Source organism: Balaenoptera ricei, chromosome 1 (genome assembly GCF_028023285.1).
Source record: "Balaenoptera ricei isolate mBalRic1 chromosome 1, mBalRic1.hap2, whole genome shotgun sequence".
In the NCBI taxonomy this organism is placed as follows: Eukaryota; Metazoa; Chordata; class Mammalia; order Artiodactyla; family Balaenopteridae; genus Balaenoptera; species Balaenoptera ricei.
Genome location: NC_082639.1, coordinates 60586253 through 60605684, shown reverse-complemented (window position 1 = coordinate 60605684; position 19432 = coordinate 60586253). Strand labels below are relative to the sequence as shown.

General features: G+C 34.0%; 1 protein-coding gene across 1 annotated transcript in view; it reads right to left on the bottom strand.

Annotated features, from left to right (window-relative positions):
- LRRC7 (leucine rich repeat containing 7) overlaps positions 1 to 19432 on the bottom strand; it is a 496206-nt gene that overhangs the window by 57612 nt on the left and 419162 nt on the right. The window contains exon 23 of the mRNA XM_059899299.1: positions 16018 to 16137. Within this exon, the coding sequence (XP_059755282.1) occupies positions 16018 to 16137 (120 nt within the window). The remainder of the gene's footprint in view (positions 1 to 16017; positions 16138 to 19432) is intronic.

The following is a 19432-nucleotide window of genomic DNA, read 5'->3' as shown; positions in this document are numbered from 1 at the left end:
GAACCAAGGCTGTCAGGCAATCAGAGTTCATGCTCTTAAACACAAAATTACATTGCAACCACCATTCCCCAAAATTGTCTCTCTTCCTACAATAGTTGAACTATGAAATGAAAATAAACCACAGAAAGGAACAAAAGGATCGGATTGTTAAGGAAGGATATATTAAATTTCTTTAGCAGCTCTTCAATTTGCCAAAGGGCCATTCCTACTTATTGAACTAGGTCTATTATCTATTTTAGATCCTACGTATGTGACTTAGAACTTTATACTTGAGCAATTAGGAGGATACTCTGTGTATTTAGTAATCTTTCCATGATTATGAAATGACACTCATGTTCACAGATGGCTTGGCAAAGCATAAAGTGGGCATGAAAGGAACATTCTGTAAAATGATTCTGTTCACATCAGTAGCAGTTTTTTCACTCTTTATTGGGGCTACCGGGTGCAATAAATGAGGATGGGGAATGACAGCTATAGAAAGCAAAGAATTAACACTAAATTCTGTGTGAAGGTAAGCAAATATAAATGACACAAGACATCTAAAGGGACAATTATGGTGTGGAGGGACTGTAAAGAGGAAGTTATTTTGACTGGCACAGAGGCTTAAGAAAGGTATTAAGGATGCTCATGATGAAGTACAAAGGACTGATGAAAATGTAGAAAATATCAAGAGACTGGATTCATTCAGCTAGAGGGTTAGCTATGAGAACACTGACTCATACTGAAGGAGAATTTGAACATGATGGTTTCTATAAAGGCTGAGGTACACATTTTGAATGATAAAAAGAAATAGAGATTTGACATTTGTTTCGAACTTTCAAGGGGAGGTTGGACAAAATAACGTGTATTTGAGAATGGTGATGGAATATGATGTTTTCAAGTTGACCCAAAACCATACTGTCAGGTTTTATGGGGGAAACTTCAATATCCATAGGACCCACGGAAATATTTATGTCAAAGCCACAGAAAAGAAATGTGATTTGATACCAAATGGCACTGTTCATACTCAATTCATCTCACAGCTCATCAGGCTTATTATATGGAAATCTGAAGTGTTTGGGAGGTTTTGTATGGTATAAAATAAATGACTTTTTCACTACAACAAAGTTTTGGTTCACACTATTTTCTTAGAAAAGAGTGTTAGACTGAGAAGCATATTACTCAATTTGGTTATCAGTTTTACTACCCATCTTGGCTCTTGGACCACTTGTGGTGCTCCCAAAAATCAAACACAGCCTCAAAGGATGACAGTTTATGCCCCTGAGAATATTCAAATGGGTACAATTCATTCTCTACAATTAAGTTCAAAAGAGTTCTAAAGATGTTTGGGATCAGCGTCAACAAAACAGAATTACATACAAAGGATAATTAAGTAACTGATTTCAAGGAAACATCAGCGCTCATTTAAATGAGTCAGTTTCAGTAATTTTGTAAAACAGCAACAAAACAGTCCTATCACTTTCTCTCTGCACCATGTACTCTGCAGTGTTTCTCCTTCCTTTGTTTTTTTTAACATGCACTTTAGGTTTTAGAAATCGAGACAGTAGGATTTCTGCTTCCGGTATATGGAGTAGATATACTGTTCCCTATTCCCTCCATTAAGAACAACGAAAAACTCTGGACATTGTACATAAACAAATATAGGAAAACTCTGGGAAGTAGACTGAGGAAGCTAAGGACCAAGTAACAAAATGGTGGTAAATTTCTCAGGTTTTATTTTTGTGTCATATATCCCGGACTAGGAGTTGAAAAAGTGGGCATCCCCTAAAATGCCAACCGGTGCAGACAAGAAAAGCCCCAACAAAAGCCTACTCTCTCTAGCCAAAGAACCAAGAAAAAGGGGCATCCTAGCAAGACAGAAAACTTTTAGATTGCTCTACTACAGCCAAACAACATGGAAAGAACTGTGGTCCCATCCCAGCAATGCCAGCAAAGGCCAAGTGGGAAGCTGATACTTCTACCCTTATAAGGATTTAACAAGGCACAACACTCCTGCTGGGGTGGTGTCAGAGAAGGCCAAGTAAGGTGTCACTGCATTCATCCCCATTGGCCAGTAGTAAGCCACTCCTCACCCAATGGTGTCAATGGAGACCACACAAGGAGCATGAACTTACACTCCGACCTAGCAGTAATGAGGCACTCCTCTACCTTCCCATTAGGGTGGTTAGAGAAGGTCTTAGTAGAGAGTCAGGATTTTCTCCATCACCCAATTATAATGAGGCTACTCCCACTGAGGTATCAGTGGGGCCATCTGGGAGCTGGAACTTCAATCCCCACCTAGCAATAATGAGGAGACTTTGCCTCAAGTGTCACTGGATGCTAAATGGAAAAATTGGACTTATACCTCCACTTGGCCAAAATGAGGTGCTCCACCCTTCCCCAACTGGAGTGGTGTCAGAGAAGGCCAGCTGCAACAGATGGTTAAATACAATCCAGAGTTTTATAACATAATATGAAAATGTCTAGGTTTTAATCATACCAAGAACCAGGAAGATCTCAAATAATGAAAAAAGACAACCAATAGAGGCCAACATTGAGAAGACAGAAATTAGAATTACCTGACAAAGATTTTTAAGACAACAATTAAAAAAGTGCTTCAATGACCAATTACACACATGCTTGAAAAAAATTAAAAAATAGAAAACTTCTGAAGAAATATAATGTCTTAGCAAAGAAACAGAAGATGTAAAGAAGAAACAAATAGAAATTTTAGAGCTGGAAAATACAATAACTGAAAAGCTCTGTGAGTAGACTTAACATCAGAATGTAGGGAACAGAGGAAAGAAACAATAAACTGAAAGATAAGACAGTAGAAATTATCTAATCTGTAATGGAGAGAAAACACATTGAAAAAAAATGAACAGTCTCAGAGACTCTGTTCAAAAGTTCCAACAGTAATATTATCAAAAAAGAGGAGAAACAAAGTGGAGCTGAAAAATTAAAAGAAGAAATAATGGCTGAAAAATTCTGAAATTTGGCAAATCTTATAGATTTAAGAAGCAGAGAGAATCTCACACAGGGTAAACCCAAAGAAATCCATGCACAAACACATGATAATCAAACTTCTGAAAACTAAAGACAAAGGAAAAATCTTAAAAGCAGCTGGAGAAAAATGACGTCTTACCTATAGAGGAAAAACAATTTGAATGACAGTGGATATCTCATCAAAAACCATGGAGGACAGAAGGAAGTGACACAATGTTTTTCATGTGCTGAAGGAAAAGAACTGTCACCCGGACATCCTATACTTGTGAAAATATTCTTCAGTAATCAAAGGGAAATTGAAACATTCTCAACTGAGGGAAAATGAAGAGAATCTGTCACCACTAGACTTATCCTAAAATAATAGCTAAAGGAATTTCTCTAAACCAAAAGAAAATGATAAAAGAAGAAAATTTGGAACATTAGGAAAGGAGAAAGAACATGGCAAGCAAATATATGGGTAAAAAAAAAATAAGCTTTCTTTTTCCTCTTGAATTTTCAAAATTATGTTTGATGATTGAAGTAAAATTATGTTACCGTCTAAGGTGATTCTAAATGTATATAGAGGAAATATTTAAGACAATTATACACTGAGGAGGGTGAAGGGACATAAAAGAAGGTAAGGTTTCTATACTTCAGTTGAAATGCTAAGTGATGATGCTAGTAGACTCTAAGTTATGTATATATAATGCAATGCCAGGAACAATAACTAAAAAAACTACACAAAAAGATATACTAAAAACACTGTAGATAAATCAAAATTAAATTCTAAAAAAAATTCAAACAACTCAGAAGAAGCAGGAAAAAGAAATTAGAGAAGCAAAGAAAGAGAACAAACAGAAAACAAAAACTTTAAGACTTAAACCTTAATGTGTCAAATTAAATTAAATGCATAGAGATTAAATACACAAATTAAAAGACAGATCTTGGCAGGCTGGATTAAAGAACATTACTCAACTATATGCAGACTATAAGAAGTCACTTCAACTATAATGAGATAGGCAGGTAGATATTAAAAGAATCAAAAATAAATATCATGCAAATATGAATTAAAGGAAATGAGAGGTGGCTACATTAATACCAGATAAAGTGGATTTCAGAGCAAAGAAAATGTACTAGGAATAGAGAGGAATTTTATAGGATGAAGAAGAGTCAATCCACCAAGAAGTCATAGTAATCCTAAATGTATACACAACAAACAACAGAGGTGCAAATGTGTAAAGCAAAATTGATAGAACTAAGAAAAAAATAGACAAATTCATTATTGTTATAGTTGGAGATTTCAACACCCTTCTCTCAACAACTGATAGAAGAACTAGACTGAAAATTAGCAAGAAAAAGAAGAATTCAACAATACCATCAACCCACCAGATCTAATTATCACTTACAGAACATTCTATCTGACAGCAGCAGTATACACATTCTCTTCAAGTTCCTACAGAATATTTACTAAGATAGATTATATCCTGATTTGGAAAACAAATCCCAACAAATTTAAAAGAACTGAAATCACACAGAATGTGTTCTCCAACCACAATAAATCAAACTAGGAATGAATGATAGAAAGATAAAAGGAAAATATTCAAACACTTGGGAGCTAAACAATGTAATTCTAAATAATTCATGGATCAGAGAGGAAGTCTCAAGGGAAATAAAACAATACATTGAACTGAATGTAAATGCAAATTTGCAAAATACAGCTAAAGTAGTGCATATACTAGAAAAGAAGACACCTCAAATCAATAATTAAGATACTACGTCAATAGCTTAGAAAAATAGGAGTCAAATAAACCAAAAGCAAGTGAAGGTAGGAAATAATAAAAAAGTTCAGAAATTGATGAAACTTAAAATGAATCACAGATAAAATGAATAAAACAAAGAGCTGGTTCTTTGAAAAGATCAATAAAATTGACATACTTCTAGCAAGACTGAACAAGAAAAAAAGGACACAAATTACCAAAATCAAGAGTGAAGGGGATATCACTAAAGGCCCTGCAGACATCATAAGGATAATAAGGTATAATACTACAAATAACGCTACATAAGTAAATTTGACAACTCATATGAAATGGATCACTTCCTCAAAAAACACAAACTACTATAACTCACACAATATGAACTAGATAATTTGACTAGTCCTGAAACTATCAAGTTGGATATAATTTAAAAACTTCCAGGAAAAAAATCTCTGGACCCAGATGGTTATACTGGAGAATTCTATCAAACGTTTAAATAAGAGTCAACAGTAATTCTACACATACTTTTCCAGATAATAGATGAGGCGGAAAAGCTTCCCAATTTGTGAATAAACCCACATAAGGACAGTACAAAAAAAAAAAAAGAAAGAAAGAAAAAGAAAACTGACTAATATCCTTTAGAATACAGATGCTACAGTCCTTAACAAAATATTGGCAAATAGAATTCAGCAATATATAAAAAGAAACGTCATGGCTGAGTGGGGGTTACTTGAATAATACAAAGCTTTTTCAATATTTGAAAATCAACCAATGCAATGCCTTGTATTAATGGGCTACAGAAAAAAAATCACGTGATCATATCAAATGAAGCAGAATGATGTTGTCGTGAAGAGTGTATTTATGTCAAGCACCTTAGTACAATGCCTAATATGTATTGTAGATACTGCTTTATGATTATGACAACCAAATTGTTAAGTTTTATTTTTTTCTTCTTGTGTTGTTTGTATTCAGCTAGGGCAATTTTGATGCCAAAAATCTATGTTCTCCCATTTGGACATTAGAAGACAAACTTTTACAAATACATGAAAGGGAGCTCTGAAGCTTGAAGGAGAGTGGGTATAAGTTGCTGTTTCTCTTGCCCTAGGGACTTGGTGACAGTGTATTCTGCTGGCACAGTGCAGTACTGGGGTGGGGGGGATTCAAATTATTTGCTGATCTTAAATTTTTTAGAGCCAAATACTGGTGATATACTCCAGTGCTTCAAATGACAGATAAAAAAGTGAGGCAATAAGGCCTTTCCCTTCAGTGCATATGCCTTAGGATGGCAGCTGGCTGATATGTGCAGGCAGTCATTTGTGGCTTAGTGTATCTCTAGAAGCACATTTTTCTGTGATTAAATGTCAACTTATAAAACATAGCTCTGGAATTGGAAATTATTAATCAAAATGAAAAAAAACAACAAAGGATCCATAATAGAAAAAATGGTGAAATTAGAGCTAAATCTACACATTCCACCTACAGTTTGCTGTGTGATGATGCTGACTTCTACATTCCTGAAATAAAATGAAAAGGAAGATGTTAGCACTAACAATAAAAGTTTGACAATCACTTATTTTGCCCTTAAGGTTTCTAGGAACCTAAAGGTAGTGGAGTAAGTCAGATAAAAATCAAGTGTCAAGAAATGGCACCTTATCATTTTGACATCCTCTATTTGGCAGCAATCCTTGATCATCTGCCAGTTGTCATGTGGTTTAGGTCTTCAAATTACATACTCAATCACGGACATTTTCATTACAATGGATTAATTTCACATTTTATTTTTGCTTTTATATTTCTTCTGAAATGAAGATAGCATAAATGTTATTGAGTTAGCTCCATTTTCTGAAGTAGAATAGTCGTTTGTTTTAAGCAACACCTATGTTAAGAATTGATGAAGTAAGTAGTTTTAATCTGCCACTGTTTTCTATTGCTTTAATCTGTGGCAAGATTTTTTTTTTCCTCTCACTTAATAGCCATTTGATAGACACTCTTTGGGTTTGCACTTTTATTAAGGAAATAATTTAGAGTCAGTCTGGATAAGAACAATCTCCTGATTTTATGACAGTAATGTCCTACACTACTGGAGATAGCTATATTGTTGCACTGGTATTAAGAGATAAAGTAATGTGCTTTGTGAATTAAAGAATTAATGTTGTATTAAGTAAGAAAATCCAATACAAAAGCGACTGGGAAACTAAACAATACTTTATTCAGCTGTCATTCTTGCTGTAAGTTAGAGAAGAATTTTCCATTCACATTTCTACAACTTCCTACCTGCACTATTTTTTAGAACAAATTTAATTACATAATAGGACTAGAGTAAGTTTTAAAAATACCTATGAATTAAATAATACTAAAATCACCTGATTAAGATATATCATCCTGGCTGTTCAGATTAACAAAAGGAATATTTGAAATGGATCATTAAATAGAGAAAATTATTTCATTGATTTTTTTCAAAAGCTTCTTCCTGATTTAGCCACTAAGTGTATGGAACTGCCTCTGAAGGATCCCATTTTCATGAAATTTTTGACTTCCTACTGGCCATGTACTCTTGCTTTGGCAATTAATTCTTGTTTAGCAAGCAAGTCTTTACATATTTTCAGCCTTCTCTCTCTTATATAAATAATTTCCAATTATAGGGAGATATGAATCTAATTGGATGTATTCATTCTTATTTCTCTAGTATAGCAAAAGGCATGGCTTCATGGGCACACTGGAAAAGGCAACACAATCACCAATCAATAAGCTTTTTTTAAAAGAGTACATTTAGTTCATCTGAATAACAGTTCTGATATTGGTAAACCCAAAAGAAGTGCAATATGAAATTCTCAAGACTAGATTTGAACCCTTAGCTTACAATTCCTGTAATTGTTCTTTGGATTGTTCTATATATTTTAACTTGTACAACCCCAAACAGTGCATTTTTATTCTGTTCTAGAACAATAACATATTTATTCCATAAAGACCATGCTGAGGCTAGTGTGGTAGAGACAGAGGCATGTATTTGTTAGGGAGGGAAATTAGTGGATGTCTTAATATAGACACTAAATATAAGCATCAAAAATTTCAATGAGCCTTCGATACGTGTTTGATAGATGCCTAAAAATGTCATCAATAGTTGATCCTTAGTCACAGAAGTCCCATAAGATATAATTTTCACCTACTTACTTTATTCCTAACCCTTCCTAACCTGGAGTGATATTTATGACAGTGGGTATGTTCACCTCTCAGGCCAACTGGTGTGATTGGAACTGTTGCTTAAAACTCCCTTTTCAACCTACGGGTGAAATTAAGGTGTGGATACTTACTGTTCACACAAATATTCAGTTCCAGATTATTTCTGAATACCAAAACTCAAAGGAAAGTGGAATTGCATTATCATCGATCTAGAGAGTCAACGTTCTGCTAGGGTTAGAGGTTCTTTTTCATTTGGACACATTTGGTATGTTCCCACAGTTCTGCTTTCCTTTTTAAACTTATGTCCCTTGAAAAAAGTGGCTTTTGGTCAAGAGAAAAACTCAATATATTTGTGTAAGAAATGTCTCTCTGGGGGCAACAGATAGTGCTAAAAGTTTTTGTTTATTTGTTTTTGATAATTAAAAAATCTATAATTGTATGACTTCATCAATCTACCCTTTCACTGACTCACTTCTCATTTTGGGGGCAAAGCTCACTGATAGCAAATCCATTTGACTACTATTTCTTCTTGAAGTCCAGCAGCCTCAGTAGAAGTGACACCAACATGAGTGAGGGTGGTAGGAAGAGGATGGTTGAGGGAAGCAAGGAGAATCTCAACCTACCAACTGACTCAAAAAGATCTCTTTTCCTAATGTTTATAAAAATGTTTGGAGTTCAAAATGACTCTATATGCAGGATTCCAGTCTGTTTTTGAGTTTCAGTGATGACCCAGTCTACCAGAAGGAAAATTTACTGCAACCAGTGCAAAATGTGGTCCTATCGGAGGAGAAAAATGAGGCTTGGGAAAGAGAATCAGAAAAGAGGGAGCCAGGATTGTGCTTGGCATTACTCACAGTAATAGAGAATATTGGTTTTGTTTGCTTATGGACAGATGAAGTCAAGGCATTACTCCTGGGCATTCTTCACTGTTAATAATGCATATTGCTTTAGGAGGGAAAAAAATACAAAGCCTCAGGTGAAACTTACACTACTTGACATATTTCTTTCTGTACAAAAGGAGAGTTTAGCTACGGCATTGACATTCACTAAAGTTTCAGAAGCATTTTTTAAAAATTTCAATATTACTTTAAACTAGAACAGATATGCTTGACTTTTATGTTATTGATGGAAATAGGAAACATTTCTATTTCCCTGTCTCTTACCTCTCATATGTTAAGGTTTACCCAGTTGATTTTCATATCTGCTTCATCCACACCTTGACTTGCTCTCTTCTAGCCTCAGGATTTGTTCTACTTGTTGCCATTCCTATGTTTTCTAATATTTAAATCTTCACCTATCTTTCTTGTCTATTCCAGACTTTCCTCTATTTCTGTGTGAGTTACATCTGCCTTCCACCCCTGCCCCACCTCCTGTCCCCTGCCTCTGATATAAGGGATTCCAACAGCAATAATGTCCATTCTCAGTTAAATACAAAAGCCAATAATTGTAGTTACACTTATTTCAGTTCCACATATATAGAGTACTGATAGCAATATTTGTTTTTAAAGGCAGTAATTTTGGAGAAAATTACTTTTCAATGACTACAACTTAAAGATTATACATTTTAGATAAGATTTTTTATAGCATAATAAAATGATTTTATTTAAATTACTAAATGTATAGCTTGATTTTTCTTAAGTTGATTTTCTTTTAAACATCTACTTATTTAAAAATGATGTAAATTTATTCTTATCCTGTGAAAAATTCTACAACAGACTGATTTTTGTTACCAAGTAAAAAATAAATCCTAGTAATAGTTTGATTCAGTTGTTTTAAACACAAATGATGGTGTGGTTGTATAGTCAATAGCAAAACAATTTAAGATTTTCAAAAGATATTTTAGACTTGATCTTTCTATATATGTATAAAAAGAAACAATGAAATGCATTATACTAAGAAACATGACAAATGGCAAAATTATAATAAGGAATGAATGTTAATAAATTAAAAAAAATTTTAATACGTCATATGGTCTGAAAAAGCAAAAATTTCAATTTGGGGGCCTGTGAAAGAAAGAATTAAAAGAACATAAAAATGACCAAACCCCACATAATTTCCTTTAGTTTCTGCTAATGAGTTCCTGGCCATGCCTCAGAGATGACGAGCATCTGGAAATCCTGAAGCTCTTAATGGCTGAACTTGCAATGGCTGGCATTGTAGATGTGAGAAAATCATGGGCAAGTTCAGCATAAGGGGTATGTCTGTGAGCCAAGATTAAATTAGCTACATTTTTATACCTTTTTCTTCAACTATGTACATCCTGATGTTGACCCTTGATACCCACCTTTATTATTCTAACTGCCAAGTCATTATGCACTTAACCTAGAATAACAGACACTTGAGGAGGGAAGAGTCACTAATGCTGAAAGAGAACTTTGAATGTCTAGTCTTTGCATATTAAAGAATTTTCAGATTTAATATCACTGGAATTTTAAACTTTCTTGGTTACCCTTTCAAGAAGAGAAATGTTTTAAGTTTCATTTGTTTTAATATGTCACTTCAGCCTTTTTGCTGCAATGTTTTCCTGCTCCAGCATTTTAACATACTCTTACAGGTATTATCCTTCAATTTTAAATCTTCTCAGGGATATTCAACCTTTTTAAGACTCTCAATACTTTTAACAGAGTTTGTCATTTCAGATTTAGAGAAAAACAGCCTTGCCATCCTTATGGAGAATTCTACCAAATCAGAGTACAATGTCTGACTTTAAAATGAAAATGGTTTTCATTTATATTTTACATTATGACCTTCGTACTATATTCAGTTACATTTAGGAGAGTGATCTAAAATATTTAGTCACCCATGTGATCTTGGCAAGTAACCTAACCTCAACTCCAAGTCTCTAACTGAGAAAGTCTAAATTCAGTTTCTTCTTTCATTAAAGTGGACAAAAATAATAGCGTTTACCTCATATGATTGTTGTGACGATAAGACGAACAAATACATGAAAGCATTTAGCACAATGCCTGACACAGGGTAGTATTTAATGCATGGTACCTCATAGTTCTCACCATGGTGACTGCGACTTAATCCAATAGACTGAAGCAGTAAAAGCAATGATGTGATACGATTCTAAAATGCAAATACTCCTTCTGAGAGCACTTTTGTTAAAAACTAAAGTTTTTAACAGCAGTTCTCAAAGTGCTCAAGTAGTACTGTCTGGAATTTGTGTGGGACTGGATTTACCTTACTGTGACATGTTCTTCTAGCAGTGATTCCCAGACTTTTTGAATTAATGGACACCAGAATTTGAGATTTTGGAGACTGACATAGCAAGAGAGAATTTAAAAACTACCTCCTACTATTATGCCACTGAAAAAAAAGAGGCTAGGATTTAACACCCTCAACACTTTGCCATATATTAGCCACTCTCAGGTACATAGAACAATGATGGTAGATACAGGAGCAAAATTCTTTCTGATAGATGAACACATTTTGTGTATTTTATATATCTAAACCTCTGGATCCACAGCTTGGAGGGTACCCACATTTATTCTCCTGTAATGCTTGGAGTACTGCTAGGTATAGCCATAGGTATTACCAATATTAGTTCAAAAGATACAATAACTAGAACAGAGAGCCACAAGTTCAATCATAGTCTTTCTGAAATGGATTTCCCACTGAATCTCCGCAGCATCACAGTACTTTCTGATCACAGTAGTATCACAGTACTAGTACTACACAGTAGTATTATCCTAGTAGTAGCATCATAGTAGTATCTCTTGGCATAGAGATAAGATTTAAAAAATCTTCTGCAGAGACTTTGAGAAGCAGACTCAAATGGGGTACTGACTAAGACTTCTTCACCACTTATTATCCTTGATTCCCCATTCCATTTGTAGTTTAATTTCTGATTTTTCATTCTCATCCTATCTAGCCTAATGACTACTTACTTCAGGACAATGGCAAAACCAACACTGACTTAAAAAAAAATTGATTGTAGAATAAAATATAAACTCAAAGAATAATAGTACAACGTTCACACCTATTTTGGTAAATCCAGCAGCCCAGGCTAATAATCCCATTACCATTTTCATTTCCTTAGGTTGATTCTCACTAGAATTTTAACTTGGTATCCTCAATTAATATATAATAAAAAACTAAAATTGAATATTTAAAGCATTCTTTATTCTCTTTACTCTGTGACGTAATAGGTAAACATATCCATTATTAGGTTCTAAAGTCTCAGATTTTAGGCAAAAGTGTTATAACGTAGGGTAGTCAGAAAATGCTTATGATAGTAGGAAGAAGCTATAAGTGAGTTTACACATGAAGGACATGGTAAAATTTTAAATACATATTACATTATTTTACATTTGACAAGACATATAAAAGGCTACTGAAATTTTCAGATAGGTTAAACAATTATTTTAGCCGTTAACAAGAATAACTAGCTCACAAATATTTAATCAATACAGAATTGCATGGGGTTCTCAAAGCAAGTAGAGAAGCAAGCAAATGATCATCATGATTTGTATTGATGATATGATTAAACATAATATTATGGACTTTGAAAATAGATTTTATGTAAAATGGATGTATGAATGGATAATGTAAACACCTGCTAATTCCATTTAGAGTAATAAATGAATAAGGCTTTTCCTTTTATGGGAAAATTATAGTATCCCTTTGCAACTAAGTACGTGATTATGGTTCTCTCCTCTCTTGGTTAGGTTATGTAAAGGTCCCTTGGCTCTGATAGGTACTCCTTCAATTTCCTACCATCACATTCACAATCTCCTCTTTTTTCATAAAGAAGCAGATTTCCCTACTTTCCTGAGATTTCCAACTTCCTCTTCACCAATCACTTCTCATCAGCCTTTAAATATAATCAGGTGTTTGCCATCTTAAATATTCCTTCTGTCTTCCTCATATCCCCTTCCAGATTCTACCGTAATTCTCTTTCCTTTTAAAAGGAAACTCTTTTCTTGAGTTTTTTTTAAAGTTTCTCTATTTCTTAATGTAGATTCCTATGGATTCTGCCCCGTCAGTTAATTAAATTACTTTTGCCAAGACCACCAATAACCTTTTTGTCACTAAAACCAAGGAGCCTTTACCCATACTTACCTTGTTTGACTTTTTTTGCACCATGTGATACTGTTGACCCTTCCCTCCTTTAAACATTTTTTTCTACTTGATTTCTAAGGTGCCACTTTTCCTTGTTTTTCCTTCTACAGTTTTTTAGTGGTCATAGGAGTTGAAAGCGCATCTATTCTATTCCAACTGATTAGTCAAGGCCAATCATATAATTCCATTCATCTTGCTAGGGGTGAGAAGTCCTTAGCTATTTTGTATCAATGAGATGTAAAAAGAGGCTTGTGGGGGGATTTAGGGAAGAAAGGTTTTGCTTGTAAGAGACAGCTATGGGAAACTTGGTTCTCTCTCCTGATGGACTGGAAGGAGGAAGCTTGTTATCTTCAATTGCCATAGGTAGCCATCTGATAATTATGAAAGGAACGAATTTTAGGATAAAGCCAACAATATGAATGGAAGAGTGGAGAGGGAAAAAAACCTAAGTATTTAAAATTATCTAACTGAAGACTAATCTGAGCCTTACCCTAGATCTTGTCTACTTCTAATGTTAGCTAAATATTTTAGTGTTCAAGGCTGGAATTTTCTATAACTTGTGGTAGAAAGAAACTTATTGACAAAATCTTTGGTCATTCCTTCTCTGCTCGTTTCTAAGAACATGCCTTAAATGTTGGTGTTCTGTGGAGTTCTGTGTCGTCTACCTGTCTCACTCACAACTCAATTATGACTTACGTTTTAATGATTGCTAAATTTGAGATTTCTCTCCTGAACTTCAGAAGAATATATATAAATATCCACTAAAAATTTCCACTCAGATTTCCTAAAGTTACCTCAAATCTACATCTTAAAATTTAAACTCCCCTCCCCTCCTCCACTTACACCTATTACTCTTTTGCTTTCCCATCTCAGTGAATGGCACATCATGACTCATACAAATTAGAAACCTGGGGATTAGTCTTGGAACTCTTAGCTGTCTCTTATGCCCTATGTCCAGTCAATCACAAGATCACGTTGGCTGTACCTTTTAAGAATATATTGGATCTTTGCATTTTCTCTCTACCACCCATTGCTTCCATCTACTCTCCCTTGGATTACAAGAGAAGCTTTGTAACTCATTCCATGGCCTCTAGTTTTTCTGCTCCCCAATTCGTTCTCTGAAAATCTGTCAGAGTGCTCTTTAGATGAAAATTTAATGATGTCTCTCCCCTGTTTAAAACACTTCTTCCCATTTCTTTCAGGATAAAGCCCAGCATAATCTGGTTTATGCTTATCCTCCTAGCTTTATTTTATGCCACCCTTCTCTCTTAACTTTCTTTAATTTCTTTACTAAACTGGTGTCCTCTCCAGGTGCTCTCCTAGCCATCTTCACAGGGCTATATCTGCAATGCTGGATATTGCTCAATAGGCAGATTAATAACGTGTATAACACCTGCAAATCAGAATATTAACAATTATTTTGGGTAAAATAACTTGATATTTAATATATCTTTTTAAAAAAGCACTGAAGTATTTATCAAAGGAAAAATCACCACTTAAGTTACAAAGAAAGTATGGGATTATGTAGTGTATATGTTATGAAGCACAATTATAAAATGAACATTTATGAGCTTAAGAACTAGAGTGTAAGAATCACAATTCAGCTTAAGAAACAGAACAGTACTAAAACTAATATCAGCTTCCTCCCTGATTCTACCCCCAGCCTCCCTTTTAGAGATAACCATAATCCTAAATTTATGTTAACCATTCCCTTATAAAAAGTTTTCTCATTCATGTACTTATGCCTAAATAATATATTTTTAGTTTTGCTTGTTTTTGAGATTTATAAATATGGAACTCTTGATGTGTGCCATATTCTGAAACTTGTTTTTCACTAAAAGTATGCTTCTGAAGTTTATACACATTATCTTAATTATAGCTAACAAATGTTCATTGCTGTAAAATATTCCCTTGTGTGAATATTTTTTATCACGTTTCTTGTGATAGACATTTAGGCTTATCCAGTATTCTACCATTGTAAGTGTTGGTATCTTGAATGACATACACAAGAGTTCTTCTAGGATAATATCTTAGGAGGGCAATTATTGGAATGTTGGGTATATGCATATTCAGCTTTATAAGATAATTTGTTGCCAATGTGATTGTGCTTTATACTCCCACAAGAAGTATAGAGTTTACATTGCTCTTATACTTGCAAAGAACTTATATTTTCATACTTCTTAATTTTTGTTAGTCCAGTAGGTATAAAATAGCATTTTTTCTGTATTTCCCTGATTGATAAAAAGGTTCAGTTTTATTTTAAGGTTAATTTACTCTCCTGATGCCCTTGTATTTTACCATACTTTTGGTACTGTGTTATATGTCTTTTCATATTGATTTGTAGGAGTTATAAAAAATATATTCTGGAATATCAATCCCTTGTCTCTCATATATGTTGCAATTATCTTCTCGGTTATAGCTTTCTTTTTGCTCCCTTTATGGTGATTTAACATGAAGTATTACAATTACCTACTTATCTCTGAACCTACCTCACCAGACTAATAGGTCCTAGAGGTAAGACACCCTACCGTATCTTATTCATTTTTGTTCCCTAACATCTAGCAAGTACTCAACACATAGTAGTGCTGCTTAGCACATACACTTGCTCACTAAGTGTCTGATGAATGAATGACAGGATGAATGAGTTGCTATGACTTTAGAAATGGTGAATCAATCTTTTGTGGTCAAATTTCATTTGTGGTCAAATTACACCATGCTGCTGAATCCAACAGAGTCAGAAAGTATACATTACACAATTTCCTGTAGTTGCACTTCAAAGGTGGGTGTCAGACATGAATAAGAGGTGACAGATCTTCAGAGAGGTGGCAGGATGTTGTTTATAAAAATTCATTACTAGCTCTGAGCATTTGGCAATGTTCACTTTTCATTCTTTTCAATGCACTTACAGTTAACCAGACTCCCTATTGTGGGATAGTATTTAGACTAAATTTATCACAAAGTTAGAAATGATGTTAAGACGCAAGATATGGATTACATATTACAATGGATATGCAAGATTCATGGTTTGTGTCATTAATTTGAAATTGGTTACCTTTTTAGTAATGGTGTCCGGAGGTACATCCCGCCTCCCAAGAGGATAAGGATTCCACTGGCCACTAGGAGATACATCTTCTTGTCCATTGTCTAAAATGTTGCTTTGCTGGGACGGGGTCTATTGCAAAAATGGTATGGCATCCTTTAGTGATGTAATAGAAGTTTATCATAGTTTTCTGAAAAGAGTCCCTCATGATTATGGTAAAATTAATTTTGTTTAATCACAGAAAAACATATATCCTAAACTGGAGGTATTATTATACACTATTTACGTGGTAAGAATTGTAAATTAATAGCTTTTTGGAAGCAGTGAGAAATTCAATTAAAATAACCATCTTATAGTTATTTACTGAATTTTAAAGAGAAGTTTAAATTTACAGTACTGGAATAAAAATAATCAGGATAAAATTAACCAATTGTTAAAAACTATAACATTTAAAAGTTGCTTCACTTGTTTCTTTAGTGTGATCTTACCATTTAGAATATAAACTGAAACCATATAATACATAGTATGTAACTTCCAATATTCCAAACCATAACCTAAAACAAATTTTATAAGGCTGTATTGATTCTGGGAGAATGTGTCTTGCACTAATCCAAAATGGTATTAACACTAGCATAGTGCGAGATTCATAGCACTATGACATTATCTACAGATCGCTTAGAGGAAAGATTAACACATCAAAAAATATTGTGCTGTTAGAATTTCAGTGTAAATAAATCATAATTGTTTTGATTCCAAATTTATTTATATAGATCATTTATGTATTAAAGTTTACACTCTTCATATATATTTTATTTTTGGCTGATTTACTGCTTATTATTTTTAACAAATAATAATACTCCTGTCTTTATTATTATTACTACTAGATATTTTGGGAGGCTTCTGTAGTCTGACCTGAGTAACAGAAAATAATCATACATCATCAGAAAGATGGCCTCCCGTGGAAGGATACAGTAATGGGATATTTTTCCTGTCGAAGCCGATTAACTTTTTCCATAGGCTTTCTCCTCCTCTAACATACGGGATATACAAGTACTGCTTGATTTCCTGGGGAATTCTTATGTGGTGAGATATTATACTCAATGTTTCCTATGCCATTTTCTCCACATGTTTTGGAGGATCCCTATGGATAAAGAAGTCCTGGTTAGAGAGTGTATGTGCAGCTCTTTGTGTGAAGAATGGTCTTCCAACCCTGGAATGAGGGAACTGGGCCACTCTCTTCATAACATGGCACAGATGGACTGCTTGCCAGGCTTCATCCAGTTATACGGAGTGCTCCTAATTGTTCTCCTTTAGAAAACAATTATATAACCACCCTATCTGCATTTTGACTACATGCATTTTTAAAAAGCATTGCTTGGAACTATTAAAAAATAATATTCATTACAAGATTAATTAAACAAAATTAGATGAAATTTTCCTGGGGTCTAGTGGATATAGTGAAAAGTAAGGAAATTCAATTTTCTTCTTTGACTTTGGCCATGTGAATTCCTTTTTCATGAGCATATCAGAAAGTATGAAAAAAGAGAAAAAAGGTACTGAATTGAGGCTCCTGGGTTAGTTAGGAATGAATTTTCATGTGTTTGTTTGAAAATCAAATAGAGGTAACATATTTAAAATATATATTACTTGAAAATAACCAGACAGCTATTCAATGACCAGCTGTCTGATTTCAAGCATTAATTTTTTAGTCTTTACCTTTTGGAGATTAATGTTTGCATATGCCCACATACGATTTTTCTAGCTATTAATATGACAAATCAAACTGTTAAAATTAAGCAGTTAAAATATAATTATGCAGGGCAGGCACTACTGGACAGTTTTCTTTTTGAATTTTTAGTACTCATGTCTTTTCTGGTTTGGTTTCTTTGCCAATGAAGTGGGATAATAAATATATTCAACTAGCTGGGTCTGTGGAACACAGATTTTTGAGAAGTGGTCAGAATTCAACACATATAATCTATTTTTCCTCCATATCATCTTCATCTTCATCTCTATTTCCTCCACTAAACTCCCTTCAGCTGCCCAGACATGACTCCTAGTCACAGAGAGCAACTGAGAATTGCACGATTCTTTTCAACGTAAAAGAAGGCTAAAACACTTAGTCAAAATCCTAATATCATGATGATGAGATTCTTCATTAATTTAGCAATTAATCTCTCTCTTTTTAAAATTAGAATTAACAACCGCACCAATTCCTTTATGTTACAGGGCCCAAAGAGAACATAAACATGCAGACACGTGAAAAAAATACTTTGACTAGACAGCAAAATTAAAGGAATTTCCTGAAAGCAATTTCCTTTATTAATTTCAAGAATGCTCTGGCCTCTTCGTTTTTCTGAAGTGAGACACCCTAAGGGTGACTTAAGTTTGCAAAAAATAGACCGTGAAAACAGTTTATTAATGTTTGGGAGGGAGGAACCCAAAAGAGAATTATGTAGTGGGTTCACATTCTTTCTCAAAAGGAGTGAGTATAGCTATTTACAAAAAAATGTACTTCTGATAAAGTGCTCCTGAACTTTACATAAATGCAGTTACTTAGTTGTTAAAATTCTATGAAAAGTTACAAGGAGCAACTGTCACTAATGAATTTTATTATTTCAAAGAAAATAAGCAAATTGAGGTTCAATTATCTTTAGTACCACATTCTAGTTATTTTCTATAGATACTTCAAAAGATTAAGAATTAGTCTTTTCCTCACCACATATGACCAATTTAATATAAAATACGTGGAAAATCCTCACAATATACCATATCTTCAGCTTCTAAATTCTGTAGTTCCTTAATATTTCAAAATAAGAGAAAAACTCGTCAATGTGATTTAGTGAAAAGTCAGAAATTATATTTTTAAAGAAATTCGGTAATGCTAGTAGAAGTTTTGCTGAACAGATGCTAATCCCAAAGACGACTGTGGACATTTGTAGATTTAACGTTTATGATTTTGACTACTGTGAGTGATCACAAGCATCTATTGGAAGGAAGAAGTAATTTCTAATTTTGCTGAGACATAAATGTGCATGAATATGTGTGTCTCTATATATCTGTGTATGCATGAGCATGTATATGAGTGTATGCATGCAGGTATGCATATGTGTGCCCATATGTGAGGATATGTGTATGTAGAGGATTCACATGTATGAATAAATGAGCTCAGCTGATCCAGTAGCTTTGCTCTTGACAAAGAGCAAATTGATGGGTGCACTGAAAGCTTCGGAAATTCACTTATGGCATTTAGTTGGAGGAATTATATGAGAGTGGTATTAGAATTTGGCACTGTGCAAAGGTCTTGGGATATATTCCTTAAGAACTCAAGGATCTATTTTGCTTAGTAATTGGCATATCGTTCACAGAGGGCATTACCACAGCTTCAAAAAAATGTGTGAAAACAACTTTCCCCAAAGTATTTTCA